General features: G+C 36.6%; 1 protein-coding gene across 1 annotated transcript in view; it reads right to left on the bottom strand.

Annotated features, from left to right (window-relative positions):
- VPS13B (vacuolar protein sorting 13 homolog B) overlaps nucleotides 1-23,409 on the bottom strand; it is a 459,490-nt gene that overhangs the window by 189,614 nt on the left and 246,467 nt on the right. Inside the window, 5 exon segments of the mRNA XM_032182423.1 lie at nucleotides 325-436; nucleotides 4,813-5,218; nucleotides 6,917-7,058; nucleotides 9,173-9,287; nucleotides 10,278-10,449. Coding sequence (XP_032038314.1) covers nucleotides 325-436; nucleotides 4,813-5,218; nucleotides 6,917-7,058; nucleotides 9,173-9,287; nucleotides 10,278-10,449 — 947 coding nt within the window.

The raw sequence follows: 23,409 nt of genomic DNA, 5'->3' as shown, positions 1-23,409 counted from the left end.
AATTCCTTTTCTCTTAGGTGAATTTAGTAGCTGAATAAAAGAAAGCCTCTGAAAATGTTCTCATCTGTGAGCTTAAGCTGTGTAATGACTTGACATTTAAATTCTGTTATTCATCAGCACTTCACAGAAGAACTTGATTTGTCTAAATGGATTTGAAAGCCCACAAGTGAAGAAAATCAGAAAAACCTGGTTTTGAATATCAAAAGATTGTATGTGAAAAGTATTTTTACAGGCTGCACGTACCCATTTTATTGATCAATTAACTTCTCCCAAAATGAATTTTTCTGAGACTATGAAAAACCAAACCCTTCCCCCACCACTTACTGATAAATGTCTTTTCTGAGCACAGCTCTGCTAAGAGGGTTGTCAGCCTGGGGAGCCATAGAGACAGATCCAATCTTGAGAACCAAAGTGTCTTCTTTAATTGCTGGATTAGCTGTAGTTAGGAGAAGAGAAATATGTGTTTGATTAAAATTCAAATGCACATAGCATGGAAAAATTATTTCTTAAAAAAAAAAAAAAAAAAAAAAAAAGAACCACCTATAAGAACGTCTGTTAAGGATTCAGTTCTGCTTAGGAGCAACAACTTTGCAAAAGTAATTAAAAAAAACCCAACACCTATAAAAACAGTATTGTTGCTGTGATATTTAAAAGACAAAACTACTGTCATTTAACTCACCCACAGTTTTGTCATGCAACTCAATCCTGACCTGTGACTTTCTATTTTCTCTAACTGCTTTTTTATTTCAATATTTTTTTTCCACGTCTTGTAGTAAACAAACTCCGTGAAGTTTGCTTCTGCTTAGAAGACTACCGGACAGTTGGGAAGCTCTTGAGAACATGTAATGCAGGCTCAGGGTTCAGCATCTGAAGTGCAATGGTTCACTTCAACACCAGTGTGACACATGGCAAAGATGGAACAATATCACACTTGCTCCCATGTTCAAGAAAATTCAGCAAGACTCTCTTACAATGAGTTTGTTAAGCAGATATTAAAAAAAATAATAAAAATCACAGGATTCACAGAAATTCCACTACAATATTTTGAAAACATTGTAGGGGATACCACAGTAAATATGCAGTAGAATGGTAATAACAAGCTACAACACATAATTTAGACACGAACATAAGGGATTTGCTTAAAAGGACCTCATCTACTTAAAAAGCAAAAGTGAAATCCTTCAGTCCACAAAGCAGATCAAAAATCATATACAGATGCTTTGGTTGCTAGAACAAGGGTAGAAAAAGTTAAGTTGACAACAAAATCCTGTTTGCTACTAATTCGAAATAATTTTTCAATTCGATATTAAATATACTTCAGATTCTAACTGTAACTTTATGGCAAATGCCTTATTCTGAGATTTGTTTTTTAATAAAACATATTTTAGGGTAAGAACTGTCATTTGGCTCTGACACTTAGCAAAGCCAAATAAACACAGTACTATTCATTATGGTCTTTATTATGTAAGCTTTTTAGGATTATTATTATTATTATTTTCAAAGGCTGGCATGCTTCTTTTGTGTACAATTTTACTTCAGGTTAAGAAATTAAATTTTATGATTAAACCAGAAAGAATTACAAGCATTAATATTTTCATCTGGTTTGTGATGAGTGGTGATCTGAGTCATGACTTAGGGTGACGAATCCCTATCTCTATTCACTAACCTATGAAATCTCCTATTAGCTTTCTGAAACATGGAAATAACGTACTAGATGTACTAGAAATGGACATGATATTCTGTCATCTGCCCTATGCAGAAGTACAGCTATCTCCATCCTTTCTTTTCATTAAGTCCACTGTGACTCTTGGGCTCTTTTCAGCCTCTGCTTTCTGGGAAAGAGTCTCCAGTCCTGAAGATGTAGTCTGCATAATCTTCTACTTGATATGTAATGTTAGCATATGAATAATTATCATACTTTTTACAAGCAGTGCTGTAAGTGCAGTGATCCACATGCGTGCTCCATAGAGTCCTTAACATTATCTTTCCAGGGAAATTCTTACAGCAATGATTTAATATTTACTTTCATATTATTATATAGCAATTTTACTTACTACTCCCAACTGATAATAATTTTTCAGACCTTTAGTTAGCTATTTTGAATTCTTTTAATATTTCCACAGACATTAAACTGGGATAGATTTAAATTAGAATACCAGGAGACACTGTGTTAAACTCTTTAGGAAAGTCTAAGCATATCAAATCTTTGCAATCATTTTATCAACTGGAATAGTAACCATCGTAAAGAATGGAAATTAGATGTATTTAAGAAGACTGATTTTCTATAAAATCATATTTATTTTCATGTAATAAATATCATATAAATCTTTATTAACTGAATCTTGTAATAGATTTTTCCTTTATGTTTTCCAAGGGAGAAATAAAGTTACCTCTCTTAATTTTATTTGAACATCTCACTTTTCATTTTAACAGGTACACCTTCAGCTGTCTAAAACCTGCTATTCCAAGGCATGTTAAAAATTAACCTCAGAAGACCAAGATCCTTGAGCACAAGTTATTCAGTCTGACCGATTTGAAACTGTTTAATAGTAAGCAAGGAGGATGTTACAGACCAGATGTTATGACAGACTTCAAAGTACAGAGTCATGCTCATGTGACAAGAATATATCACTCCTACAAATGCAGGACATACGTTTATTCGGTATGCTGCCTTTTCTTTTTCACTATCAACAAATTTATCATGTCCATTCTAGCGACTCCTGATATTTTGCTCCTAGTACATATCAAAAATATTTCTTATTGTCCTCAAACCAGCCAGATGCAGATTTCCTTTGTCTTTACCACTTATCAGCTTTATGCAATTTACATGTTTTTATTTGATTTTTAGTGGCTGTCACACAGTATTTCTTTTTTCTATTTGTTATATATAGTTATATAGTGTGTAAACTCCTGAGGAAAAAAACCTACAATTTTGATTATTTTTTTAATGTTTGGGTACTTCACTTCAGAAGTTCAGTTTTGGACTGAAAAACTAAAGAACAATTTGCCTTTTTAAAAAAACAAAAACGCACCACACTTCTGTATATGAATCGCAATTACATGTGTTTGGTGGGAGAATAGTTTAGGTAACTACCTCTAATTACAAGGTATGAGATGCAGACAATGGAATAAAAGACAAACCAAGATCACTGCTTCTCTACTTATATTGCAGCAATCACACAACTCTTCTTGGACTAAACTCTCTTAATCAACAGATGATGAATGAAGTCTTATGGGTGTATATATCCATGATATTTAACAATTTTCTGATCTAGCACACCTGTAACATGGATCATGTTCAACACTTACACTGCATTATTGTTTCTAAATTCTATAGGGCTTGAAGAAAATAAGCAGTAGAAGATAGAAGTGATTTATTTCACATTCAGAAACAGATGAAAGTTTGGAAGAACGGGGACTGAAAAATGAAATGAAAGGAGAATGGAACTGATTTTCATATTGATGACATTTCAGAAGTTTCCACTGGAAGAGATTAATTGACTTTGTTATTAGTTTAGTAAAGATAATCTTTAGCATTATTCTTTAGAAGTATACATATTTTTTCTACCTACATTCATGTTTAACTATAGGCATTATATATTTTACAAGTGTTTTGAAACAAGGAATGGTAATTAAACAAGGAATGGCAAACAGACAAAAGATTTTTTAAAATTTCTTTCTAATGAAGTGTGCAGCTACAGAGCCACAAAAAAAATACTTCCAAAAAGACTCCTTAACAGCATGCCCCAGAACTCCCTTCTAACCAGAATCATAATTCTTTCTTGCCAACACAACCAGTCTAATTTTATCTTCTTGTGTTTGCACCATTCCCACTTGGAAAATTGTAGAAGATGCTGGCAAACACATGATTCAAGTAAATTCTCACTGTCTGCACTTTTTGCAATTTGGTTACGAAAAAAAACACAACCCAATCACAAAAAATCTATATTCTTAGTATTATATCATTTGCTATAATCTAAAACGGTTAATAAAAACAAACAAACAAAAACCAACACATACCTATAAGACTTCAGTAAACATACCATGATACCAGTAAAATATCTATTTTTTAATTTCTAGAACAATTGTTGGTAATGGAAGCGATCACATTCCCGCTGTTACTAGGTGTACTTTTAGCCTCAGCATCTATTTATGTGCAACGACTGTAATAGTGATGTAAATATATTTTAAGTAGGATGGAAAAACACTTTTTTTTTTTTTTTTTTTTTTAAGAAAAATGCATTGTTCATGGATCAAATGGCTAATTACTGTTGTTTGAAAGAACAGTTTATGCTATCCAGAATTTTGTAAATAACTGGAAGCTTCTTACATAAGGGAGTTTGAATAACTTCAGCTAAGAGTTATTAAACAAATGATAAACTGTATCAGCTGTTGGGCAACAATCACAAAGTGCAGTTTGCAGAAAATAATTAAAATGAAACAGGACCTGCTTCACTACTGAATGGTTTCCTATGTGCCTATTTCCACAAAAGCTTCCTGTTTAGACTTGTCTTCCAACAATGGAGAGTGTGGAAGACGTTACTGGTATCAGCATAGTAAGAACAGACAAAAGAATCACTGTTGCAGAACTCCATTTCTCTTTTTACTACCTGCAACTCTCTTTTTAACAACTGCAACCTCTTTTCAGAGTTCTTGGATGAATGACAGATGTTTTCTACCTCTGCCCCTTACAATTCTGAAGACCCAAGCAATCATTCTAAATGTAAAGACAGTAAGGCCAGCAAGATAACGAAGTTAGAGCATTTGGTTGCAATACTGAACTGCAAAATTCTGTAACATAACATACTCTACCTTCGGCATTATGATGGTCATCCTCTTTGGGGAAGAAGACTCTTATGACACCAGTGTTGATATAAATCAGAGGTAAGTTGCGGGAAGTCAGAGTATGACTCCTCATAGGTTGGCCGGGTGATTTCCTTTTCTCCTTTTGACTCCTTGGCAACCTGGCTTGAAAAATGCTTGCGATTGCATTAAGCAAAGGAAAACAGAGGACCACATCAAAAGCCTGAGCTGAGAGAAGGATCTCATGAAGAAAGTGAGGAGAACCATCAGTGTGGCCTTCGGACAGCTTATGGAACGTTCTTCGTTCGTTTCGTGATATCAGTTTGTGCCGGACATTTTTTGTCACAGCTTTTGTGTAAGTTAGAGAGAGAAATCCATGTTGTTGGTGTGAGCCATCTAAAAGTTTTGCAGTTGTCTGTTTCAAGAAGAAAACAAATGATGAAAATACGTACACATACATCATCAGTCAATTCTCTGTTAGTTAAGATGTTTAAGGTTCTGTATTTCCTAAGAGCTTTCAACCCTCTCTGAGTCCCAGAAGAAAATTTTTCCTTTTCTTTTTTTTAATTTTTGGTGGACAATTCACCTCATAGTGTGTCATACTATATGTAACTGTCAGTTACATATGTTGATGTCCATTTCATTTTAGAAGTAAATCTTACTTGCTTTCAGTGTCCTTTACGTATGTGCAAACACCATGGGGGCTAAAGCAACCCTCTGATGCTGAGATAACTTTACTCCCTCTAAACATGAGTAATCAAGTAAATACTCTAAAAATTCAGTTGGTTTTCCCTGATCAATTTTAAGTATTTTAAGAGAATAGCTGTAACGTCTTAAAGCACATCATTTAAATAAGGGTATATTACACTGTCATTCAGAAATAACAGATTCCTTCACTTAGAAAGATTTCCTTGATAAATATTACAATTAGATACTTAACTCCCAGAAGACATACATTAAATTTTTGATATTATCTTTGAGAGTCTTTGGGATTTCAGTTATACATTGTTAGTGACTGAAAACTGCAAAAAAAACCAACAACCAGTAACTAGAAAAAATACTATTTTAAGTGTAATTGTTATTCTAACAGTGTAATTGTAACATTTTTGATAGAATTCTCTGTGATTGTTCAAACATTACCTTCAATTATCTGAGCAAAAATAAAAGCAACTATATTGTGCAAGCAGTTGCTTTTTTCAGCATCTTCAAATTTGATTAAAAATAATTTAAAGTAAATTAAACCACATTAACAGAGCAAACTTCTCTTTCTTAAATAAACAAGATACACAGATTAAAGGTAGCTTAAATGTTGAAAAATTTGAAGCTTTTGTGATTAAGTGAATTAAAACAAATTAGGAAGTTAGATTTTTCTATAAGATATGAAACAAATAGAATAAGATAAAGTATTACCAATCAATATTCATGAAGAAAAAAAAATCAAACCACACAGAACTTCCACTAACATATAAAAATTCCATACAGTCATTTATTTGTGAAGACAAAGGGCCCAATGCCATTATATATAAAGTCTTTCAAGGACAAACCAGTAAGAAGAAGTTTTTTAATATCTCACACTGATATATTCTGACTCAACAAGTACTGTTCTAAGCAGGCAAAAGACAGACACAAACATGAAATTGTTAATTGCTGCATTATCATCATTATATAAAGTAATTCTAAAAGGTTGCACAATGGCATACAGCAGTAATACAAACCATTTAAATCCCCAAGTACATATCAGAATTACTTGAACAAAATGCAGTGTTCAGTACTGGTTCTTCTATTAGTCTCTGAACATTACTGTATGTGCTTATTTTTAATATAGATAAATCGTATTGACTTCAGTGGACTGTTGTTATGCATGGGGTTGTGAACCATAAACCCTTATACCCCTATCTGATCAAAAACGACTAAAAATTATTACTAAAAGATAGTGGGGAAAAAGCACAACTTACGTAATCAACATACACAATAAATATATCTGGTACAAAAAGTATTTAGATGAAATTGAGATTTTTTTTTTAAACTTTATCTCATTTTTTAACCCAACCCAACTGGCATTTGTTAGTGGAAGTCCTGTTTAAAAAAAAAAAAAAAAAAAAGGGATTCTTACAGAGGGAAAGAAGCCAGAGAAATTACTGAAAGGGTCCTGCTTGCTGATGGGTCGAACCAACAAGGTACGTCTGTTCAGCTTGTCAGTACAGGAAAGGAATACACCTCCACATTGCCCCAGAGACCAAGAATCTTCCCCAAGGCTTGAGGTAATGAACAAGGCATGGAAGAGAGGAAGACAAAAAAGAAAAAAAAAAAGAAAATCACCATAAGCAAAAAAAAAAAAAAAAAAAGTTTACATTAAACTTGCCCAGTTCTATGTAACTGCAACACAAATCCTATGCCATACTCTCTCCTAAAATCCTAAAATGTCAAAATTCAATTAGATAAAGCAAAAGAATGGTATTAAAAAAGAAACTTTGTAAAATTGGACCTATTGCAGGAGGAGGTAATGTAAGAAAATAAAAGTATGGATAATAGACTCCTACTTACAGAAAACGGACTTACCCCTGGATTCTCAGCAGACAGAACGTAGAGGAGAATGATGACAAGAATCAAATTGTGAACGAAAAGCTATACTCAAACACATTATAAAATCATAATATTATTTAGAAAAACAAGTTATTATGAATTTAAATATTGCTCTGTATTGTACTTCTTGTAATCATTCTTTTCAACATACAAAAGAACAGAGAAAACTATGTTGCTTAGGAAGAGTTATTCAGGTAAGCACTTTAGGTTACTAAAGAAATCTCACCAAAGACTTTTGTCTGCATTGTAGAAACATTCCTTCAAAATGTCCTGACTGCCAGCCTTCCCCTGGCCTGGAAGACAGAATGTTCACCTTATCTATTCTCTGCTTTTGGCTTAAGTTCATAGAAATTTAATGACAGAGAAGGTTACCCTGAAGAGATTATGAAATGTAAATGAAAACAGTAGCAACTTGGCCACGTGGAATGACTTTAAAAAATAAAGCAACTTCAATATAGATTTAGGAAACAAGAACACTCTGGAATTGATTTTTTTTCCAATGGGAAGATTATACATGTACTCCTGGAAGTGAGGTATCCTCTCTCAAGCTCTGCACAAACTCTGTGGACAATGCAGCTTGTTAAGAGCATCTGCTACTGGGATTCTAAACCACTTTAAAGCAGCATGACTTGCTTTAAAAAAAAATAAAAATAAAGTACAAACTTTGATTATCAAATATTACCGTATGTTCAAACAATAATATTTGTAACTCAAGCAAAAGAACAGGAATCACATTTTTTTTGTTTGTTTTAGACTGTTGATTAGAAAAAAGTCTCAGAAATGTCAGTAACTTATCTAAGTTGATATTAAATCTCCTTCCTACACAGGCAAGGATAAGGAACGTCCAACAAAGCCATGCATTTGTAGGCTCTTAAGTCAACATGATTTGTGCTTCTAAATAGTTTTGCCATTTTCAATGCCAAAGAATTGTTCTAAAGCTTTCAGTTATATTTTTCTCCCAGGAAACAACACAACAGCTATCCTATTTCCTCTCAGTTTCTGTCTCTTAGAATCTGTTGAGCTGTAACAGCAAACAATAACCCAGTTGATCAAACACTTCGTAATTACCTTTCATTTGTGTGCTCATGGCCAATACGTGCTACAAGAGATATGCAATATCTCTACAGAACTGTGTGTTTGGGTGCTAAATGAATACAGTTACATCTCAGCAAATCTTGTTTAGTTTGCTGCAAAGTGGCAAGATATATAGTAGCTCTAACTTCCCAGCCTAAATGTACATAATATTGATGACATATTGGCTGACATTACTGTCTGAAATTTTACTCAGGCTTCTCTGCAAAACACTGTACCATGCCACAGAAACAGAGATGATCATCTTACTTCCCTCCATTACTGTGTTGCTGAAACACGGCAAAAGAAATAACTTGATTTGTTAGAAAATTCTTTTTAATATGTAAAAGCATGGCACCACAAAACACTAAATACGGGCAAATTGATAAAGGTAATGTGTCATGAAATGGTATGTAAGAAATTTCCCATTCAAAAGTTCAGCTAAAAGAAATGTTTTTTGTTAATGGACCAACAGAGAAGCAGAAAATGCTATCCTAATTTGTAATGATTTCCATGTGTGTTATTTTTTCAGAATTGGATACAATTCTGAGAAAAAGAAATTCTGTTTTTGCTTACTTAGAAAGATAACATCTATCTCATTTAAAAGAAATTCAACAAAAATCTTAAATTCAAGTTAAGAAATAAGAAGAAGTAAAAAAAATAAATCTGCCTTGTTTCACACTGAGATTATAACAGTGTAACTCTCAGGAATTACCTGTTTCTGTAATGATCAATGTTGAAGCTTTCTATTTTACATTTGATTTTGGTATACACATCCTGCACGTCCACTGAGGCACTGAGATCTTCTAATTCACTGACAACACAAACTTCTGCAATAGTCCAAGGAGATAAAAAACATTAATATGAAACCTGTAACTTTGAAAGCATAGAGATAAACCTGGGACACTATGTTTCATAAATAGGATGATGCTAACTCAACTCAGAGGTTTTTCATACAGCACACTTCTATTCAACTGTCAAAATGACAGGAACCAGAAGAAACCCTATAATCCGAACCATTTTATACAAAAGTGTAGAGAGACTTATCTATGGGTTTTCTAGTTCAGGTTTTCATAGTATAATTCCTGTAAAAATATAAAGATATTTGACAAGATACATACTCTAACAACACTTGAGATTTCTTTCTCTCATGTAATTATTTTTATCAAAAGTAATATCTCTTTGAAAATTAATTTAATCATTAGTCTTCTAATATTTTCACAGATTAACAATGTTAACTGTTACTCAGCAGTGTTTCCTAACAAAAACATACCTGAAGTCTTTCAGTACATTTACAGAGTATGATTTCCTTTCAAACAATTACTGCCCAGATGATAATCAGTGTAATCTCAATTTTTAAAAAAGCTAATTGTGTTCCACACATATTCCTATTTTTAATATGAAGTTCAATCTTCCAATGATTTTAGGGATTATACTGTGATGATTATTTTGAATTTATCAATGCAAAACTACATGCTTATAGATGGACACACACAAAACACTACTAAATCATATCAAAATGGAACATGATTGCTATTAAGGCAAAAATGCAGTATTCTATTAAGTAAAATAACTAACTTATTTCCAATTTAATATAATCACCTTTCCATATGGAAAGGGAAATTTATGCCAAAGAACAATGCTGAATTATTTTTACATGCACTAACCTAACTCCAGCTTGTTGCTCTGATCCAACCAATTATTTTTGTATTAAATGTCTAATATTACCAATAAATGCTCTGTAGCTAATACTGTGTTGTAAAATAATATATGGAACTTAAAATTGTATGTTAAGGGAAAAAAACAAAAATGTTGAATACCTGTGCCATTATTTCTAGGGTCAGGAGCAAACAATTTTATAGTAATTTTTGGCAACATCCACTGCATCCACAGGCTGACACGTCCACTTGAGACTCCAATATTACTTGTTGTTTGTTCCAACGTAATGGAGTCAGAGAATGGAGAGTCATCACCGCCCTGAAGAGAATCACCCTATAAAACAGAAGGAACAGCTGAGAAAAGAATATTTGCTTTTCACCACTGCCCATTTTTCTTTTTTTCTTCTGTCTAAAGTGATGTAGACCCAACAAATTATATACATAGAAATACAAGCAGACTCACTGACAGTGCATTTGAATTAAGCCATTTTTTTTTTTTTTTAACACCAGGAAAAAAATAAAATATTTTATTTATTTTTTATTTAAATTTTTTTTTTTTTAGGCAGAGATAATGGATTTTGGCCAAGATTTTTATGGTGATGTTCTGTGACTTCATTCCACTTGGTATAGGGAGCTTTCCTCAATAGCTTACATCCATCTTACAGGAATTGACAGGAATATTCTGACACATATTCTGATATATAAATATTTTGATCTGTTGACAAATGGGCTTGTAGAAGCTTCTTTGCCATCATTAATCAATCCTTGCTCATTCCCAAAAATATTAAGAACTCAGCAAACAAGACATAGAAGTCTATGTTTTCATAAAAAGAGCATGACTTATTAAAGATACACTGAAAATTTATTAGGAGGGCTTATCACAGACCTGCAACCAAGTTCTGATAATTCTTCATAGGACAAATGAAAAATTCACCAGCAAGAGAACTTCACCACAACTTTCCATTGCCAGAACTTACTGGGTCCAGAGAGGAAAGAAAAGATGCAAAAGCATAATTGCTTCTCAGCTCTTAGCATTTACAGCCTATTACACTCAATGGAGTTGACTCACAAGTCACTGTCAGCCAGAAGCCACTAAGAATCCTCAGCGCCTTCACTTGTAACCCCACCAAATGCTGCGAGTTTCCCTCAAGATTCAAGCATAAATGGAAAAGAAAAAGGTATTGCCACTTTGATTCATTAAGACCAAGTTGCTTTTAACATTTACAGACCAATAAACATCTGAACTTTTAATGAATGCTTTGCGGATTACAAAATATAAATTATGATGAACATCCTTAGGAATTTTGATTTTTACCTAAAGATTAACCATGATGATTTAAATGGAAAACAGTCTAAATCAGACACACATAGAAGGTATTGCAGTTTGACTGAATCCACTTTAATCTGTCAGGCAAGATATACTAATACACTCACTTCAGTTCTGGAAAAAACTTACTTTCAGTAGCAAAATCTAAAACCTGACATTACTTGACTCATTTTGCAGTCCAAGACTGTGAATATGGAAATTCTGTTAGCAATCTATTTTCTGGATGGGTAGAACTTATCCCAGACCAAGCAAAATAGCTCATATGGAAGCATTTATGTTGATAAGTCACATTTTCAATCAACTCAAGCCTACAGTTTAATTACAGGATTTCTATCATGTATACACGTTCTCTTATCACCATCCCAACCGTAAGACAAGACAAAAAGGTAGGTCAAAATCTTTCAGAAATTTTGTACGCAGCATATTATGACTTTGAGCTATTTGATAGACACCAAATGGAGCAGCTGACATTAGAATTTATTACATAATGAAGAATACAATTACTTTTTCCATCTTCTTCAGAGAAACACTGAACGACAGCTTCTACTTTGAGCTTTCAGCTTTAAGTCACTCAGATTAACATTTACTGTGTTTTTTTTTTTCCCCCTGCAAACTTTTAGAGGATACAAATAGATAGAAAAACAAAGGTATTTTATCATTGTGCAGCTACCTCTATCCTTTAAAAACCTACTGATACCTATTAAAATGGATAAGAACACTGTCAAATCGCTGACATACAGAACTTATCTCTCCAGATATTCATTCACACGACAAAAGGAAAGCTTGTGCACCTAGGATATGTTACTGGAAAGGAATACCTAAATGTGAGACTACAGTATCTGGAGCAGTTCAGCAGATATAGTATGATGTGCTGATATGAAAACTAAGATTCATTTCACCTTTAATTTTCCCACTGACAGTGGTTTTGCATTGAACAAATGCATGAAACCAGGTGTAAGCTCAACTGCTTACAGCTCTGAACAGACTACTTGTAGAGTCACTGGTGACTGTCTTTTGAAAAATTGTTACATTACAGAGAACTACAGAAAATTAGCTGCTAATTGAGGCTTACTCCTCTATTTCTTGCTTCCCTCCCTGCTCTTTCTTGTTTGAGCGTTACACGGTATTCTCATTGAATGAACTTCCTTATACAAAAACACCTGAAATCCCTCTCCAAGATAGGGACTTAGCAAGGCCCTTTTGCTTTTATCATTTGTTTATTCATCCTCCTTCTGTTTTTCTCTTACATAGCCTGTACAGTTATATTACTAATGAATAAAAATTGGGAAACTACCATGGAAAGTGTCAGGCCTGGCACTCTCCCAGCATCTGAAAGGATACAGGGAGAGCAGCCACTTCTCCAGTACTATCCAGCATTAGTCCTTATTGCTTCTTAGGAAATGGCAGCCTCCGTTGTAAGGAAAGTGATATAGGCAAGGAAGCAACATCCTATTTTGCCATCCTCTGATTATCTCTGTCACCCACAGAATCAAAGAATTGCTTGGGTTGAAAGGGACCTTAAAGATCATCTAATTCCAATTCCAACCCCCCTGCCTTGTCAGGGACACCTTTCGTTACACCAGGTTGCCCAAAGCCCCATCCAACCTGGCCTTGAACACTTCCAGGGATGGGGCACCAGTGCCTCACTACCATCTGAGTGAAGAATTTCTTCCCAATGTCTTATCTAAACCTATTCTCTTCTAGTTTAAGACCGTTACCCCTTCTCCTTTCATTATCTACCTGAGTAAAAAGTCATTTTTCCATCCTTTTTGTAAGACCCCTTTAAGTAGTGAAAGGCCACAATGAGGTCTCCCTGAAGCCTTCTCTTCTCCAGGCTGAACATCCCCAGCTCTCTCAGCCTTTCTTCACAGGAGAGGTGCTGCAGCCCTCTGAGCATCTTTGTGGCCTTCCTCTGGACCTGCTCTAACAGCCCCACATCTTTCTTGTGCAGGGGGTCCCACACCTGGACGCAGCGCTCCAGGTGGGACCTCACAAGGGCAAAGCAGAGGGGGACAATCACCTCCCCCCACCTGCTGGCATCTCCTCTGTGGATGTGGCCCAGGGTGGAGTTGGCCTTCTGGGCTGCAAGCACACACTACTGGCTCATGTCAAGCTTTTTGTACACCAGAACCCCCAAGTCCTTCTCCAGAGGGCTGCTCTCAATGAGTTCTTCTCCCAGTCTGTCCTCATGTCTGGGATTGACCCAATCCAGGTGCAGCACCTTGCACTTGGCCTTGTTGAACCTTATTAGGTTAATGTAGGCCCCCTTCTCAAGCTTCTTCAGGTCCTTTTTGGATAGTATCCATTCCTTCTGTTGTATTGACTACACCTCTCCGCTTGGTGTCATCTGCAAACTTGCTGAGGGTGCACTTGATCCCACTGTCTGTGTCATGGATAAAGATACTACATGGCACCATTCCCAAGATGGACCCCAGAGGAACTCCACTCATCACCGGCCTCCACCTGGACACAGACTTCACCTGACAGCCGGGACTTCTCAAGTATGATGGAGAGGCTTGGTAACTCCATCAGCCAGTTCCGTCAGGCCCCTGGGATGCATGGCATCAGGCCCCATAGACTTGTAACTGTTTAGTTTCATCAGGTGGTCTCGAACCTGCTCTTTGCTGACAGTGGGAGGGACTTTGCTCCCTCAGCCCTTGTCTATGGGTTCAGGGAAACAAGAGACATTGGAAGCCTGACTGGCAGGGAAGACTGAGACAAAGTTGTTGATTACCTCAGCCTTCTCCATGTCTGTTGTTACCAGTTCTTCCTTCTCGTCTATCAGAGGGGGTACACTTCCTTGGACTTCTTTCTCTGACCACGGTACCTACAGAATCCCTTCTTGTTGTTCTTTGCATCCCTTGCCAAGTTCAGTTCCATTTATGCCTTGGCTTTTATGATCCCACCCCTACACATCCGGACAGCATCCCTGTACTCTTCTCAGGCTGCATGCTTCTACTACATGTACATTTCCTGCATTTTCTTCTTACACCTCAGTTTGCCTCCAACCTGCCTCCCCTCAGCTATCTATTATGCAAAGATATAAAAAGCAGGAGCAGAAACGTATTCTTCCAGAGCCTGAATGAACACAGCGATTTAAGAATCCCCTTTTAATCATTTCTTACTTGCAAGATCCTCTCTCATCAGAGAAGCTCCATCCTATGTCATGACTGCAGTTTTACATCATTCAGCACAGCATCTGCTCTGAGAGTTTGTTTCTGCCAACACATTTCTTTCTCGTTGTGTCTTTTGTATAACTCATCCAAACAGTTCTTTGACACACTGCCTTCCAATAACTTCCCACACCTTTGTAACTAGCCTTTAAATGATACTCCTAAAAGATGATGCTTCTGTTGCTGGAGTCCCATTTGTCTGGAGACGAGAGTACTTTAGAAAAGGGGGGATCCTGTAAGCCAGGCAGCTGTGGAGGAATCAGCCAGCCAAGGCCAACCTGCCATAGCTGATATCCTCAGATGAATTTCACAGGATATCAAGAAATGCAGGCCAGTTAAAGGTCAAGGAAATGGAGGAACAATACTTGTTTAAACCTGAGACTGTGTTTATGTTCAGTTCAAGTCAAAGTTGAAACCAATATTGATGTGTTGTGGACTGATCTGCTGCTCTCTATTCTTTTTCATTTTATAAAAAAGCATTTTTCCTCTTTTTTATTTTTTTTTGAGCTGGAGCATTTTTGAAGTTCCTTTCATACTACCGGCACATTTCATTTGCTAGACTGCAACTTACAAACTGTGATGGAGGGGGTAGGAGTGAGAGACAGTCCCCTCCCTCCCCATTCACTGTCACAGTAGACATGTTCCAAAATGCTTTTTGTATGAAAATCAACTCTGTTCTAAAATGTTGGCAGATCTCTACATTTCTGATAATACAAAGAAAAAAAAAAAAAGAAGACAACAATAGTAAATTAAACATTAAGTGATGCACTTAACAGCACATACATACTGCCACCACGGCAATTTTTTAATTTTACACTTTGGTTCTTCTTTTTTCAGAATGTAATGTGTTCAGATATTTCATGCATTTTTTAAACTTTTTTTTTCCTCTACAGAGAGCTGTTTTTGTTTAGTGGTTTGAGGATATAGATAACTTTGTTCTGCAGAAAACTGAGGCAACTGTTTTCCCACACTTTTCTTGAAGCTTATTTTTCTGTAGCTATTAAATGATGCAAAAGTATCAGCCAGTTGATAATTTCGACACAAGGTTAATTGCAACTGTAGTTCTTCAAGAATCTCACAAATACTGTTATATAGCATAAACCCAGACATACATAAGCAGCAAATTAACTCAGGAATGTGTAATCAAATTTAAAAGCAGCAAACCCTGAATTTTAGGGAATGTGTCCCCTACCAACTTCCAAGCCCATTAAATCTATGAATTTTTATCTAAAAACAGTTACAGGCCTCAATGTATCATTAGAAACTGCTTCTTCCTTTTCTACATACCTAAGGCTTTGGAACAGGCTTTATATCTGATATATTATAACTGAAAAATATACAGGTGAGGAAAAGAGGCCAAGGTGCCTGCAGTTTCCATTGATGTCGCTGGAGCGAAGCTTACACTGGCACAATTCCAGTTACGTTTGTGCTTATGCTCGTCTGATTTGCAGATGTTTCTGACGTGAATTTCTGTAGCGTGAGGTGGACTGATTAAAACAAATTCAAATGCTGTAGCACATAATTGTGTAGATGTAGAAAGAAAACCAGCCCCTGAATATCTAGGAATCAAGTGGAGGCTGTTGATATAAAACACCAGCGCAGAAAAAATAAGCATCTTGATCTGCGAAGCAAGCAATGCTATCAGAAATAAAAGAACTATGAACCTCTGGCCAGAGCTGTAACACCAAGGAGCTGTTTTCATGGCAGAATAAGTTGGGGCTCTGACACCTGGACCTGCAATCGCTAGCATTTTAGGGCTTGTTTGATCACATAGACTGCAAAACCTAACCAAAGACTCAACTCAACCATGCTTAGCTTTGCTCCCCGATTCTGTATTCAGGCTAGTGGTTGCTCACCTGGTATTTCAAGTCACTTATGTGTTTTACCACTTGCACTTGCTAGCTAGATGATAGAGCTAAAACTGCATTCAGCTGAAGCTTACAGAGATAGCCTCTTCAGTTTGCAGCTATGCCAGCTGAAGAGCTTATCAACAGACATCCCCAGCTGCTCATCGCTATGTCCCAATCAAAGGTTACAGGCTCCTCCTATCTTCTACTTCAGCAATCCAATATGAACATACTATCCACATTTTTTTTTCTATCACTCAAACATACGTAAACAGTTGAACTGGCCCATTCTCTCTCAGTAGCAGGAGCAATACAGATGGATCCTTTGAAGGCAGAAGCTGCTATGTGGCTCTCCTTTGTGGTGAAAAATGGAGATTACATTTCTTCTATTTCTTCTAAACTTTATATTAATGGTATTGTATCCTAAAGCATTGGGCAGAGTCACAGGGATTGAAAAAGTCATGAACTGCAGTAGCTGAAGTCTTTTTTGTTGTTGTTTTAATAAGCTCAAATTCTTAGAATTTTTTTCACTGAAAAACTAAGAAAATGAAGTGAAAAGACAGACTGTGCTCTTGTTTCTCATGCAGTTTCAATTTTTGTTTTGCATTTTCAGCACCCAGCGTGGTATTGTTAAATATGTTTATGCATTAATTTTCTGCTCCGTTTCCAGATCCACAGAAAAATCAAGCCAGAGTCAGAAACACTGAGCTATTTTCCCACAACTTCTCATGCCAAGTCCTAAAATATACAATTTAATTCTTTCACCAATTGTTGCAAATTGACCAATATACTGAGTTTATTTTCTTAGCAGAATTTATCTTTGTTCATCAGGAAGAACCAAACATATGAGGCCTTCATCCTTGGCCTGCCTAAAGCTCAGGGATGATCACAGTTTGGCCACACTACTGCTATGCCTTATCAAAATAACTTCTGCGTTCTTGCTCAATCACTGAGTTTCCCCAAGGACTAAACACTTCTACCACTGTTTGTACTTAAGTAAACAGTAACAAGTGGCCTGTTGTAGTCTGTACTACCTTTGCTCTTGCTGTTCCAAAGGAGGGATGGTAAAAATGATTAACTGTTTCCATCCCTTCAGTACTTATAAGCCTCTCATGTCTTACCACCACCCAGACTAAAATTCAGTAAGCTAGGTAGCTTTATCTGCACTGGACTGCAGTATTCCCTATCAACCTGTCAGCATGGGAAGAATTATACACAGTTTAAAATATAAATAATCCAGGGACCATATAAACAAATTACTTCTTTTACTGTTTAATACAAACAGTTGTGAGAGTTTGCTTTCTTCTTACTCTTTTATAGCAAGTCCACTGCAGCTGAAAGAAGCTTTTAAAAGAAATCATGTCTCCCACAGAACAAAATAATACATTAACTGCAAAACCTCTGAAGTTAAAAAAAAAAAATATACCTATTGTAGTGAATTATTTTTGTTTGACAGATTGCAAAATTTCAATATTAAAAACTGTAGGAACATGTAAACAAAATAAAAACTCTGATAAACAAAACACAAACGAGATTTCCCAAATTCTTGGAAAATGTCCCTAAGCCAAACCTGTAGATGAATATATTACTGTTTAATTACTCCATATGCTTTGTTGCTGTTAGTCGGCAATAATGGCTATAAAAATAGCTGCAAAGCTTAAACTGTGGCTGATGCACTCCATTTTGATATATCACCCCCTCCGTTTCTTTCATGAAAAATCCGAGTGTTACAGTAGGCTGAATACAAGTTATAACTGACAAACATAGGATGGTATCTTCCAGTTCAAACAACAAGGACCACATTGCTTGTAACTTTAAGCTGATATAAAGTACCTTCAAATTTCCGAAGACCACAATACGCCTCCATCGGTAATCAACAATGTCATTTTAGAGAATGTGAAGAACTGAAGTACATGGTATTTAAATGGAGGTTAAAAGAAAAATATTCTTCTATTTCTCAGAGTATTTGCAAGCTGTCTTCAGACCTGCCAGTATCAAGGCAGTGATCAAGCAAGGTTTTGTTGGTGTTAGGTCTCCTGGCCAGTGAGTGCCAGTATTTAACTGCCTTGTGTGCACTTATTGATCCCTTGATGGAATTCATTCATCCTCTGCTTCCATGCAGTATGACGTATTCTCAGTTGGTTAACTTTCCTGACATCCCAGTTCCTATAGTCACTATTTCTTTGAGGTATTAAAGATAACTTCTGCCTTCTCCTCTTCAAACAGCAATCCCTCTCCATGGCTCAGATTTTCTGTACCAGTCTGAAGAGTACTTGAAGACACTTAGAAGTACTGAAGAGTACTCCATGATATATATGGAGCTGATAAGTATTGGTTACTCCCCCCACCCTTCTTTTACACTTTCTTGAAATTCAAATTATTTCTTCCAGAAGGCACTCTGAAAAATACTCAGCTCTCAACTGAGGGATCTCTCAACAACATAATGCAATTGAGTTTTAAAATACTTGATTGGATTTCATGAATTACGCTCTTATGAACAAATGGGGTCTCCAGATAAAATCTTATTTCTAAAATAGCTGTCATATGCAATGATACATATGTAGACAGACTGTGAAGGACTATGCTTTTACACCAGACCCACAAGAAAACCTTGGCCTAACTAGAAATAGCATGGTATAGCAGACTGACATCTGTAGCCCATTAGGCAAGTTGACAGGTAGAACTAGCTGCTGTACTTCACAGGAGACAAAACAATCAAAAAAATCTGTCTCAATTTCTTGCCTGCAAGGCCTATTGGCTTACTTTGACTACTGCTGGGGCAGAGGAATTGCTGGACAACACTTCCTCTCTGTACAGATACCTCTCAGATGCACCTTTACTTCTATAATAGGAGACCCTGCATACTTGAACATACAAAGAAAGTTACTTTTTTTCAAATAAAGTCTATACAGAGACTATCCCTAAGGTTTTCAGTAGAATAAAATAGTCCAAAGTAGCAGCTGGATGTAGCAGAAGAGACCAGGTTCTCCCTCTCTCATCTTCTTATCCTACCCTCTTCAAATAAGGAATTAGAATTTCATGATCACACTACGTACAGCAAGGTATGGTGACTGTAATTGAATTAGCAAAAGGAAACAAGGAAACTAAGTAATTACTCTCAAAAGACAAATGGCTTTCACTGGTTAAAAAGAATGAGGGAGAATATTCCTTAGCTTATTTTTCAATGCATTTCTTTAATTTTCAACAATCCTTACCTCAAAGAACTGCACAGCAACCATGTCACTAATGAAAATCTAGCTTGTACTTTGATACTAGGAAATATGTTGAATAAGTTCAGAGACAGCCACCAACTGCAGAAGAAAATGTGTTGCAGAAATACTGCCAACCATTATGTTACCCATTATTTAATTTATATTGTCTAAAATAGTCCATTAGAACTGTGAGAAGACAGTATGGTTCCTTTTATTATTTCTCGCTGGTTGGCCAAGTGTGTTTCTCCTCCCTCCTTCCCTTTCCTACCCCCAGCAGAACTACACAACTCACAGACATCAGGACTGTGCACAGTCTCAGGAACAATGTTAGCTACTTTTCAGAAGATGATCCACGAAAGATCATTTCATACCTTCAGAATGCTTTGAGATTTATTTTTGTTTCACTGTGCAAAACTAACTTTCATCAATAACTTCTTTCAAGTGATCACAAGACCCATATCAAGGGAGAATTTATAAATGCTAATAGCACCCACAAATTCAAATAAAGCATTTTTGTTGCTACCAGTGTCACAGGAATTTAAACCCTTACTTGACTTTCCATGCCACGGATTCTCTCCAAATCTTTTTTTTTTTTTTTTTTTTCAATCACAGTATTTCTAAACCTTCTCCTTTCTCTTTTTTTTTATTGTAAATGTAAATCCTTGCATGCCCTACATATGGTTTTCAACTTAATCACAATACACTTAATATTCCCACCCAGTGAACCAGAAATGGATTAAGATTCTCATGAACTGCTGGGCCAAAAACATTACCCTTCTATGCTTAAATAACTTCATGAATCCTTTCCTGACAATACCAAATTTAGCCTTCGAATTTTCATTTTGCATTTCTGTAAAAGAACTTCAAACAACCTCACATATCTAGCTACATATCACTGATTCTATGATTCTAAGAATAGTTTGGGTTGGTAGGAACATTAAAGCCCATCTAATTCCAAACCCCTGTCTTAGGTAGGGACACCTCCCACCCGACCAGGTTGCTCAAAGTCAAAATCATTCCATATGACAGCTCAAAGTCCCATCCAGCCTGGCCTTGAACACTTCCAGGTATGGGGCAGACACAGCTTCTCTGGGCAACCTGTGCCAGTGCCATACCACCCTTTGAGTAAAGATTTTCTTCCTAACACCTAATCTAAATCTTTAAACTCTTTTAAGTTTAAAGCCATTTCCTCTTGTCCTATCACTGCAGTCCCTGACAAAGAGCCCCTCTCCAGCTTTCCTGTAGGCTCCTTTTAGGTACTGTAAGGCTGCAGTGAGGTCTGTCTGGAGCCTTTTCTTCTCCAGGCTGGATAAACCCAACTCCCTCAGCCTGTACTTATAAGAGAGCTGCTCCAGCCCTCAGATCATTTTCACGGCCCTCCTCTGGACTTGCTCTACTGCTGAATGTCATGCAGTACTCTAGGGGAGGTCTCATGAGAGCAGAGCTGAGGGGGACAATCATCTCCCTCGCCATGCTGGCCACACTGCTTTTGATGCAGCCCAGGATATGGCTGGCTTTCTGGGCTGCAAGCACACATTGCTGGCTCATGTTGAGGTTCTCATCAACCAACACACCCAGGTCCTCCTCCTCAGGGCTGCTCTCAATCCACTCTCTGCCCAGCCTGTATTTGTGCTTGGGATTGCCCTGGCTCAGATGCATGACCTCGCACCTGGCCTTGTTGAACCTCATGAGGTTCACACAGGCCCACCTTTCAGGCCTGTCCAGGTCCCTCTGGATGGCAGCCATTCCCTTCAGCGTGTTGACCACACCACACGGCTTGGTGATATCAGCAATCTTGCTGAGGGTACACTCATTTTCACTGTTCATGTCACCAACAAAGATTTTAAATATTGCTGGTCCCAATAGTGAGAAACATCACTCACTCCTGATCTCCACTTGGACACTGAGCAGTTGCCTGCAACTCTTGGAGTGCAAACGTGTATGTTCTCCCACCTCACTGCCTCCACTAAGCAAATGACACCTGCCTCAGTATGTTTTTCTGCCAGTGTATTTGCATATCTCTTGTGCCTGCTCTTTCTTCTGGATTGCCTTCCTATTCTGGCCACAGACGGAACACCTTGGGTTGAGAGCTTTGAATGGAGATGGACAGGAGCTTAATTCTTCTATCAGTCTTTCAGACATATGATCTATGTGGCTTCACACAAAGATTTTCTCCTGTTTCCATCTTTTTTCTTCCTTCATACCTTAAATAATAATATCCTCCAAGCATAATCAATCTTTTAAATTTATTTATATTGTCTAGCATAAAGATACATTCCTTTCAAAGCAATTTTCAAATCTTGGTTGTAAAGCGCTGTGTCAACTCTAAGTCCCCTATTGTGAAAAAAATCCAATATTAATGCCAAGTGTTTCAATACAACTTTCTTTTCTAACAAGACTGAGATGCTGATCCTACCTTCAGAGTGGAAAAGGCTGAACACAAATTTTACTATTGCTCTGTTAGCTACTTCACCAAACTTCACTTAGATTAGGAGAAAATTTATTTAGCTAGAGCACGATATTTGTTGAGAATAGGAAGAAAATGAAATAAATGATGAACAGTATTTTGCAAGTAGTAGGATGTGAATGCTGAACTTAAACCCACGTTGCCAAAATAATCTTGGTAACATATGGATTAAAACAATTACTGAATCAGTTTCAAGTAATTCTTTAAGTACAGTATGTACTCTAAATACTGCTGTCTATATAGAGGGTCAAAAACAAATTGTTATTTATAAAGCTGGTGGGTTTTGGTTTTAATGTAAAAGGAAGTTGATGTTAGTAGGTGAAAAAATTCTACTTTTGTGGACTTACTGTTTTCTTACTGTTATTGCTTTCCTTCAATTTTGTATCCATAGCAAGATTTTTGCAACAGAGATCACATGCACACAGAAAGAAATTAGAAATTAATATTTTAGCGAAATGACTGAAGAACTAAAGCTTAATCTCTAACACCCTTTAATGAATTACTTGTGTGTACGTATGTGCATACATGTCATGCATATGTTATAGTAAGCACCAGCAATCACCGTTTTATTCTCTCCAAGACCTGGAATTAATACAAGCTACATATAGGGTCAAAGCAATCCTGGTCCAATGTTGTTAAACTATGGAATTGCAGTTAGCATTCAAACTGCCAAGTATTTGACTGTCTCAGAACTTCCAGGTACCCCTAAATCACTGTGGTTATCCTGAGAAAGGAAAGAATTGAGCATTGCATCCATATTATAAAATATTGGTGTACCTTCATCTCATCTTATGCATTTACAGGTCCCTGATGAAGCACAAACAAGGCCAACTAATCAATGTAACTAGTAAGCCTGTGAGGGGCACTAAGAAAATCACAAATACTTGGCCTATTCAGATGCATAGGTTCTTGTGACCCACCATTCTAATGCATCAGCTAGCTGGTGAGCTAATGATGGTCATGGATGACATTTAACAACGTACTTATGCTGACAGGAAGAATCAGCCTTCTTTTCTTCGCATGGGAAAGAAGCAAAAGTCCTTCCCATGCCTCAAAATAACATTTTAGTCTTAGGCACACACAGAGATTAAGATCAGGTACCAGTTTGCTCCAAGCAGTTACGCAGTGCTACAAATTAAGGAAGCAGAAATAGATAAAAACAAGCAGCCAATCTTTCTCATATTTGAAGCTGCATACCAAAATCCTCATGTGACAAAGTTAGAAAACACCCCTGAGACATGGGACAGCTGGGACATTGGAAGAAGCAG

The sequence above is a fragment of the Aythya fuligula genome, chromosome 2 (genome assembly GCF_009819795.1).
Source record: "Aythya fuligula isolate bAytFul2 chromosome 2, bAytFul2.pri, whole genome shotgun sequence".
Classification (NCBI taxonomy): domain Eukaryota; kingdom Metazoa; phylum Chordata; class Aves; order Anseriformes; family Anatidae; genus Aythya; species Aythya fuligula.
The sequence above is the reverse complement of the archived record's forward strand: the minus strand, read 5'-3'. Positions and strand labels throughout refer to the sequence as shown.